Source organism: Bidens hawaiensis, unplaced genomic scaffold (assembly GCF_021521415.1).
Source record: "Bidens hawaiensis isolate Kalapana, Puna unplaced genomic scaffold, B.hawaiensis_p1.1 tig00058278_1, whole genome shotgun sequence".
NCBI lineage: Eukaryota > Viridiplantae > Streptophyta > Magnoliopsida > Asterales > Asteraceae > Bidens > Bidens hawaiensis.
In genome coordinates, this window is record NW_027500530.1 from 50,369 (window position 1) to 61,178 (window position 10,810).

Here is a 10,810-nt window from a genome sequence, read left to right on the forward strand (position 1 = left end):
TTTCCGAAGAAAAATGTATGCCAAATACATTATGCCGAACATCGGTAAACCTCTGAAGCTGAAGGCGATACCCAAGGGACACAGGACGATGATTAGGCAAGAAGACTGGGATCGCTTCGTTGAGTACACACAATCTGAGCAGTTTCAGGTATAAATCCTCTACTCTGCAAACGTAGATTGATCGAGTATATATGGTTTATGTTTTATTTTAAATATAATGAAATGATTATAATGTGTGGTTGAAGAAAAAACCAGCTTCATCAAAGGGAGCTCGAGCAAAGAATGTTTTTGATCATCACATGAGACGAGGGGGTTATACCTACCTTCGAGAGAAACTGGTAATCACCGTCAGCTGCTTTCTCTATAGTTCAATGATTTGTTGGTTGTGTGTCTAATGCATGAACGTCAGCTGCTTTCTCTTGAATATTTTACAAGGTCAAAAAGAAGGAAATTGAACCGTATGAGATCCCCGGTCGTGAATTAATGTGGATGAAAGCAATGGAGGACAAAAATGGTGCATATAAGAATGCTGTTGTCGAAGGCGTGGCAACCAAATTAGTATGTTTTAGTATTAAAATTTTTAAATCATGTTAAAGTAAATTCATTGCCTTATATTGGTGTCAAACAAACTTGAGTCTGTCTAACTTGTCTCAAAACTTGATGTGGATACATAAGCGTGTTACTAGCGTATTAGAATATTTATATATGTTTTTGTACATAAGCGTGTTACAAGCGTAATAGACTAGTTTGAACATATATATAACATATTTTAACCTAATCGTTTACAAAATGTTTATTTACTTATAGTAGTTCATGAAATCTGACGTTTTATGGTTGTAAGGAATCGGCAGTTTGACATTTGTTTTCTTGCAGGTTCAGCATGAGGAGCAGATCGCCTCCGGAGCCCTGACACTTGAACCGTGCACAGATGCCGTCACCTTAGTGCTTGGCAAAGAGAAAGGTGGGTTTTTAAAAGGGATTGGGTACGGATTGACAACCGGTAAATATTGGGGTGTGAGTCGGGTAAAAGGCTCGTTTAAGAAACGGATTGCCCAACTTGAGTATGAGCGGTGCAGAGAGATGAAGTGGTGAACCGGTTGACGACTCTACTTGAATCCACGAATGCTATGCTAGAAAGCCGTGAGAAGGAACAGTTAGCATTTGAGGCCAGGTTCAGACATCTCGAAGGATTGTTGCCGCAAATTTCGGCAAGTCAAGTAAGTGACGTATGCTACATATTAATTAATGCATTCGACACACACAATTGGCACTGTTTTTGTCACAATTCGTAGGTAAATCCTGTTCCCAATCAGGTTGGTTCTAACCAAAGTACTAGTGTTGTTGCGCAAAATAAAATGCCAGCAGCAGTAAGTATCTGACAGTTTATTTGTTTATTACAACTTTCCATGTGATTTTTCATTTTCCATAACCTAATAAATTGATTTGTAGGTTAGTTCTGTGGGAAACATCTTAACCTCAGGTGAGGCTGTGCAACAAGAGTCCGCTCCTCAGGTAAGCATTTGACAGTTTGATAGATTTTTTTTAATAATTAACTTTCCATGTGAGTGTGCTGATTTTGCATAAGTTAATTGTAGGCCAAGTCTGTGGATAAAATAGTTTTCGAAACAGTACTCGCTCCCCATATCACGACATCAGTAAGTATTTGACAATTTCAGTACTTTTTATAATTCGTTTCCAATGTGAGTGTGCTCATTTTCTATTACTGAATTGCAGGCCAAGTCCGTGGAAAACAATGTTGACCAAACGGTACTCAATCCCCATAGCGCGACATCAGTAAGTATTTGGCAATTTCAGTTTTTATATTTTATAACCTAATAAGTCTAATAATTCCAATTTCTTTTATATTACCAATGAAGCCTGTAGAGAACAATGTTGACGAAACATCAACACAACTACACCACACTCCGGATAGTAACGGCTCGAAAAAACCATCAGTAAGTATTTGGCAATTTCAGTTTTCCTTTAATTGTTGATTGATTTCCATCCATAAGCTGATTCATTGAATGGTTTTTAGGTAACATGGAGAAGCCGTAAAAGAAAAGTTGACGTATCAACAAATGAAGCTTCCCCACCTGCTGAAATAAAGGTAAGTACTGCGCGAAACATTGTTAATTTCCAACCAACATGGCATATCCATGGGTATGTACTTATATATTGACTTCAACATGGCATATCCATTGTTAATTTCATATGCTTGTTTATAGGTGTATGAGTGTCATTTGTGTGTGCATGACAAGCGTAACAAGGTGGCACGTGGTACAGTTGATTGGTCACCGGTTCCACAACAGTTGCATGGAAAAACAATCCCGGAGGGTTGCTATAAAGTTAGTATTGATGAAGTCATAAAGGAACAAACAATTATTCCTTGTGAGGCAGGTGAAATTGTGACTGTTGGCGACGCAGTTGGTACTTTTGTTTCTTGGCCAGAACACCTAATCTTATGTGACTAGGAGGTTTGTTCCCTTTTAACTTAACCAAACAAATATCTATGTTCATCTTCATTTAGTTTAAAAAATGAACACTTGTGTTCGTTTATGTTCGTTTGTTTATAATCTAAACTAACGTAATTGAACAAAGATAAACGAACTTCCCGCCGAAAGGTTCACGAACAGTTAAACGAACGTTCGGTTCGTTTGCAGGCCTACTATTTTGTTCTATTCAATTACAAAATATGACATTAATTATACATATTTATTTTTCATATGTTGTTCCAGCTACCACCACTTCCATCCTCAAAAGAACCAGACAGAGCTGGCAAGAAGGCAGAGGCAAAGTGCACAACGATAAACAGGGTGACCAAACAGAAGACAAGGAGCAGTGCCAAGAAAACCGACGCCTTAGCTAGTATATAGGTAGTCGTTTTTTTTGTATTTTGTAAGATATTTTGCATATACATTTGCTTAAGTGAATATTATTGTTAATATAATCTGTTTCTATTTTTGTTTTGTCATGCTTGCTTATAGCTGTTTTATATTACTGCTAAAAAAATAAAAATAATTATATATTGCCTAATTACACACAATTGGGCCACATAGAACACATTAAATAGGTGTGGCCAAAAGTAAGACAATAGCCACACCTGAAATTACAAAAATTAGAGTCTATAAATGACCATTAGCCACAACAAAAACATTTTTGTGTGACGAAAGGGTACCAAAAACATTGGCCACACTTTCATCATGTGTGAAAAACGGTAAGACAATGGCCACACCACAAACTACAAAAGAGTTTTTGACTAACAAGTTCACATTTTTAGCCACATTGACAATAACCTCCAGTGTCTATAAAATATGATTAGCCACACTGTACCACACTATGTGTGACGAAAAGTTTGACAATAGCCACACTTTAAATTACGAATAGCATTATGTGTGACAAACGGTAAGACAATGGCCACACCACAAACTACAAAAGAGTTTTTGACTAGCAAGTTCACATTTTTAGCCACATTGACAATAACCTCCAGTGTCTATAAGATATGATTAGCCACACTGTACCACACTATGTGTGACGAAAAGTTTGACAATAGCCACACTTTAAATTACGAATAGCATTATGTGTGACAAACGGTAAAACAATGGCCACACCACAAACTAGAAAATAGTTTTTGACTAGCAAGTTCACATTTTTAGCCACATTGACAATAACCTCCAGTGTCTATAAGATATTATTAGCCACACTGTACCACACTATGTGTGACGAAAAGTTTGACAATAGCCACACTGTAAATTACGAATAGCATTATGTGTGACAAACGGTAAGACAATGGCCACACCACAAACTACAAAAGAGTTTTTGACTAGCAAGTTCACATTTTTAGCCACATTGACAATAACCTCCAGTGTCTATATGATATGATTACTCATAAACACAGTTCTAAATAGCATAGTTAATTAAAGCTTTTTGTGGAATATAAACTTCAACCATAAATTACATAATCATTCAAACCTTGTCTTAACATAAAACTTTTGTCTTTAACATAATATAAAAAAAGTCATATTTTAACATCATAACGTTCTTCTAAAGATGCCAACCTCTTCAGTCCAATGTACGTGTCTTCATTCAAGCTAGCTTCTTTAACCTATTCACCTGCGTGCATACTAAAAGTCAGCTACGCTGAGTGAGTTCTGGTTAATCATGCAACATACAATACGTCCACATACTGCATACATAACCTGCTTTACTTTCTTTTGTACATACATAAGTATATACCTTCATTCTTACTTTCATACTTTCGTTCTTTCATTCTTTCATATTTTATCTTACATTATACTTATACGTTTTAAAGAGCCTTTCGCCCTATAACCTCACATATATTATTAGGGTTTGCCGTCTGCCACTCTCCTTTCACATATATTATTAGGGTCTGCCACCCTACTTCACATATATTATTCAAGTCTGCCACCCTCCTTCACAGATATTATTAGGGTCTGCCACCCTCCTTCATAGATATTATTAGGGTATGCTACCCTCCTTCATAGATATTATTAGGGTCTATCATCCTCTTACCATACAACCATACATACCTTTCTTTGTATTTATTATATAGATCATATTAGGCTCTGCCCCATTCTTTATATTTATTTTATTAGGGGCATGTCACCCTCTTACCTAGCAGGGCCCAAGGGGCAGAGCCCCTGGCTGGGGTCGAGCTGAAGTTTGAACCAATATAATCAAATCACAATTCTATCTCATGACATATTCTAATCGAATGGCAGGTTCTAATCGAATGGCATATTCTAATCGGATGGCAGCTTCTAATCGATTGACACATTCTAATCGAATGGCAGATTCTAATCGAATGATAGATTCTAATCGAAACGAATTCGATTCAATTACTTCGTCTATTCGATTCGATTACTCTGACCATTCGATTCAATTACTTTGCTCATTCGATTCGATTACTTTGCCCATTCGATTCATTACTTTTCCCATTCGATTTGATTACTTTCTCCATTTGATTCGATTACTTTGTCCATTCGATTCGATTGCTTTTCATTTGAATCTGATTCTATTCTCATCATTTTCCAGCCTTACTTTTCTACTCGTTTTGCACGTCTTGCATAATGAAAGAGCCTAGGACTTTAACCATATTGTTTCCCTGCACTAACTTGGTTCAAACGTTACCCGTTTATCCTATTTCATTCCAAACATCTCGTTTACATTCAAGTTTATATTTTTCTTGCATAATAATGCCCGATTTGCCTTAATATCAAATCTTAGGGCAAACCAACCTTAAAAATGTAACCTTTAATCTAAAACGTACATTTTTTGTTTACTTATAGCTACCGGTTAGATTCAACGTGTGATTATGGACGTTTTTCTTGCTTGTATGACGAAGATCTAACACAACCCTTCTTTGTTCTAATTCAAATATGATCCGTAATAGAAGAGGAGGGTTTGTGTGTTGTTTTTGAGTGTGTTATGAAGACTAGAAGATGGAAATTGGGGGTTTTAGGGAGGTTTAAGGGCGTTTATATACTCTTAAGCCTATGGACCTAAAGCCCATTACCATCCCTTATGCCATCTTTTATTGTCTAAGCACACACTCTATTATTTTATCTAAATAAACTAAATAATAACACACTATATGTAAACAAAATTCTTTTATTTATTATTATCAAAAGTATGATGTTACAAAAATCCTATAAGATAGAGATATACGAAAAATTAATAACCGATTTTTTTTTAAAAAAAAATATATTATTCATAATTAAGAAACAATTTTATAGTAAACAAAATAAGCGGGTCATGGGTCTCACCAAACTCATATGATTTTTAAACCAGCTTATAACATCTCATTTATTTGTTAAACATTTTCATCATCAAATCCTACGTATATTATTAACTTCCTTACAATAAATAAAATAAAAATTCAAAAAATATATAAGTATTAGAAACAAATAATATAAAACAACCACATAATACGTAGAATAAATACGTAGAATAAAAGCCGGGCCGGTGATGTTTGGTTGTTTGTACGTGCCTTGTGGCAGCAAGCCAACGCGAATTCAGTCGGTATCGGGTTACGTAACCCGAACTAAACAAAAAAATTAATTCGTCAACACCTAGATACATCAAATAAACATATTTAAAAGAAAATAAAAAAAAAACAATACGCGTTGAGGCGGAGAACCGACATGAATATGGCATAATAGTGACACTTGTATAACTTATAATACGAAAAATAACATATGTAAAACGATGTTTATGTGGTCGGTAAAACACGGACGCTGCAACAGAAAATCGGCGCGAATTCAATAGGTATTGAATAGGGTCGTTGCGGTATCGGAAATAAACCTTAATATTAATTTCGGCAAATTAACGTATTAAAAAAAACAAATAAACTAACAAAAAAAGAACCAAAAAATATTGAAAGAAAGAAGTCTCCACATAACCCAAAAAATAAAAAATCAAAAAATTGTTAGATATGTGCCTTGAACTTGAACACCTTTTTTCTAATTTTCCAATCTCTAACTATGTTATCAACAACCAACATGTAAGTTATCATAATTGATTAAATATCAAAATAATTTACATAAAAATAAAACTAAACTAATAAAATATTTAAAAATATCTTTTGTCACAAAATTTATCAATTGTACTAATTAGATAATAACCATCAAAGTATTTTAAAATTGTAAAAAGAAATACCATTAAAATAGTTTGCGTATTATTACCATATATTATGAAAGAAAGAAAACAAGAAGCGCCCATGGTAAACTAAAGTACTCAAATGTTAGTTGATATGCATTAGATTCAACCCTCTTGCTACTGGTCATTCAAGATTTCCTCTGGATCTTTTCTCTACAATCTAAAATGTACCAGAATAATATATTGGCGAGCTAGCTTTAACTCCTTTAAGCCTAAAGTCGTGTTTGTTTTCTAATGTAATAAAGATGAACTTATCTAGTATAAGTAATTTTAAATATTATTCTATTCATTAAAGCATTCAACAAATTAACAAGACAACGCTTTCGACATATAATAATATAAAATAAAACTAACGTTGTGTTAATTATGTTACCATCCTAATGACGCAAACTATCATTTTGATACCTATGTAACACCTCAACTGACGTAGGGTGTGTTTGGCAAAGGGCTTTTAGAAGCTTTTTAGGGGCTTTAAGCTATAAGTTTTTAGAAAAAGCTCCTATCTAATAAAAAGTATTATTTGGTAAGAGGAGCTTAAAGCTTTTAGAGGATGAGAAAAAGCTCTAAATTGAAACGCTACTATAGGTAGCGTTTGAGAAAAAGCTCTACAAGCTTTTACATTTGAATTTACAAGTTTGATACTTGAACTTATATCAATTTTTGTTAATTTATATAATAGTTACACATTCAAGCCTTATTCAAAACTAACTACCCTCATGACTTTTTTAGGAGTCATAACTTTTTCACACGTTAATATTTTTTTAAACAAATTACATCATAAAAACGAGCATTTTATTCTCTTTAATTTGAGTATGATATTGTTATACTTCTTTAACTTTAAAAAATTAACATACTACGTGATTATCGGTTAGGATCGGTAAAATGTCGTGTCAGATGAGCTCGAGTCATGTGTAAGACCAAATTAGGAGTCTATTCAGATGAACTTAAGTCATGTGTAAGACCAAATTAGGGTCAGAACGAGTCGATACAAAAATGGTTAAATTAGTTCGATTCGTGTCGGTACGCTTTTGAGTCGAAAGGGTCAGGTCAGAACATATTTCAGATTAAAACAGTGCATGTTTAGAAAGGGATTCATATCAAAATATGTTGGTTTAAAAAAATTATCTATTTGAAGATTACTATATATTTTAGCTTTGTTTCTTGATGATCACGAATTACATGTAAATGAAAATAAAAATAACCAACAAGTTGTATAAGTTAATATGAGTTATGTGTAGATGACTATGTTTCTTGTGTACCTGAATTTATTATAATTCACCTACATATACATTTTTTCATATGTAGGTTAAAAATATTTCAAATGAATCTTTTGAGATCATCAACGTAAAATTTTTTAACATGAATATAATTTATTAAAATTATTCTTAAAATATGTTTGATGTAAAAGTCAATTTCTTTTTTCTAGTAATTTATAACTTTGTACCGGAATCAATGTGGAGAGTAATGTAGGATCAATTAGTGCAATTAATGGTTTCAAACAATTAAACATGCAAGACCTAATAACCCTTTTGTCATAAAAGTCGTTGTAATTATCAAAATGGGTGAGGGGGGAAAATTATTTACCATAATAGGTCATTTTGAAAGTATTTGCCAAAAAAGATTTTTTCTACTTATTACTTATTTTCTTTTGTTTGTAAGGTTTAAAAGAAGAAAAACACTGCTAATTGGTTTATCGGTTTATCGGTTTATTAGTTTATCCTCTCTTCCTTCATCAATAATCAGAATTGTTTTGACATTTTCCTCTAGAAAAATGAATACCTTAGTGGGTGGAATTATTTTGTTTGTATTTAGATATTGATTATTAACTTGTTAAACCCTATTGAGAAATTAAGGGGGTGTTTGGTACAGAGAATGGAATTGTAGAGAAATGGAATAAAGAAATGGAATTGCAGAGAAAGGGAATTGGTCTGGAGAATGAGAATTGACTGTTCTGTTTGGTAGTACAGAGATTTCAGTAGAGAAATATAGCTGAGAATCATTTCTCTTGTTTGATACATAGGAAATAAACAGAGAATTATATCAACATGTGTACCACTTATCAATTCATTCCCTCAAAAACATTATGCATATAAAGAAAAGAATCAAAGATAATTACATAAGCATTTTACTGTAACATAAAAGGAGTTGGCACACCACTAACCTGGATAACAACATCTGAAGAGTCGATGACTTTGTAAAGCTCACCCCATATACGTTTACTTTGACCCTTTTCAAACATTGTGTGGCGAACTAGATCCCTAAATCCATCCACATTTTCATCTGTCGGATCAACACCACCACATTTTTCTTCAAATGCATCTACAAAGTTGGCACACATATTAATACAAGATTTAAACAATTAGCGATTCAGTAATTCACTAGAGACAGTTATAGCAAAAACAACAATTGAACTCTCAAAACTAGACAAAACTAAATTACCATGAAAACCATCAGCCCTCTTTACTAATGATTCATAATCAGACACCATTAGTTTTGGACGTTTCCTCTTCCCTTTTGGCCCAAATGCATCAGCAAATGACTCAGTGTCAAGAAGGTGAACTCTTGCTTGCTTCAAATTATATAAAAAAAACACCAAAATTGCACTAAATATATGATCACATCCTAAAGCATCTCAAATCTGACTTACCTTCTGATGATCATTCAAAAGTGACATAGGCAACTTTCTCTCTTTTATAATCACATTATAATTATTTGATAGCCGAGTTTGCAACTCTTCTCGAAAGAACTCAAGCTCTTTCTGATTTACAACCCTAGTGTTACCTACAGTGTTAACCAGAAGAATATTTAATAAGACAATGTAAGATCAGCTTCATCTCATGTTTCAATAACTCATCCATCAGTCTTAATTAACACCGTCTACAGTCTAACAGAAAATACCCAGTCTAAAATAACTAACAGAAAATATTAGGGGTGAGCAATAACCGAACTGTTAACCGAAACCAAAAACTGGTTACAGATTTTTTTGTACCCTCGATTAGCTGAAATTAACTGAAACAAACCATTCATATATTTCTAGCTTTTATATCTCTATTTCATGTATTTATGCCTGAAGTTCATGTATTTATGTCTCAATTTCATGTATTTATGCCTCAATTTCATGTATTTATACCTCCACTTCATGTACTTTGATCAACCAAAATTAACGAAACCGAAAACCAAAAAACTAGCCAAATTAAACCAATCGATTGGTTAATATAACCGAAGGAAAATATACAGTATAACATAATGAACTCATCCATCAGTCTTAACTAACTATAAACCTAACCAACACAATAATCTACAATTTAACATAAATTAAAACATCACGTACCAAACCAGCGGCGATCAGGCTGAATACGAGTAGACGGCAGCTCCTTTGACTGCAGATCATGTTTTAGAATGTTTCCTTTGGCGTCACGTTTCGGCTTTGTATTGTACATCTTAAGACGCCGCACGGTGGCGGAAGTACGGCCGCTTTTGTTTTTGTTTCCGGTTGACGTCTAGAGAATGCTTCGGCTTACCTGACACGTTCACAGACTTCTCTTTCGTCTTCTTCACCATTTTTACGAAGCCTGCAGTTCGGTAAGCAGCAGCTGATGGTTGAAAGGAAAAGGAGGAAAATGGGAGAAATAAAATCTGAGAAATGGAATTCTCCGCTTTTTTTAGAGAAACAAAATCATAGAAATGGAAATGGTTTATTTCCATTTCTCACCTCTTTCTTTCATAAACAAACAAGAGAATTCTTTCCAATTCCATTTCTCACCCCTCAATTCCCTCTACCAAACACCCCCTAAGGATAATGATACAATAAAAAGTAAAAACAGTTTTGTGCCATACCAATACCTACATTGCTACTTTTTATTTTCATTTTTATTTACTTGTACTTTTTCAAAAGAATATTATACCTTTTGACTCAAACGGAATGATTAATATTTAATCGATGTATCATATATCATTGTCTTAATGTCGTAGCGATTGCATAATTGTTGACCTATTAAACATGTTTAGAACACTCGAATTAGTTTGTAACTGTATCCGAATTTATATACAAAGACGATGGATACCATGTTTACAACTGAAATTGGTTATGGAGAAAAGAAATATAATTAGTTGATTGAAAAAAACAAATTAAAAA

At 33.6% G+C, this 10,810-nt stretch overlaps 1 protein-coding gene across 1 annotated transcript; it reads right to left on the minus strand.

The window, feature by feature from the left end:
• Window positions 1-8,800: 8,800 nt before the first annotated feature.
• LOC143602278 (nuclear/nucleolar GTPase 2-like) lies at window positions 8,801-10,162 on the minus strand. Its single transcript, XM_077079449.1, has 4 exons — window positions 10,007-10,162; window positions 9,323-9,456; window positions 9,115-9,244; window positions 8,801-8,994 (listed from the first exon to the last, which is right to left on the minus strand). Exons 1-4 carry the CDS (start codon window positions 10,113-10,115, stop codon window positions 8,801-8,803), a joined length of 567 nt encoding a protein of 188 aa, XP_076935564.1. The 5' UTR covers window positions 10,116-10,162.
• Window positions 10,163-10,810: the final 648 nt, after the last annotated feature.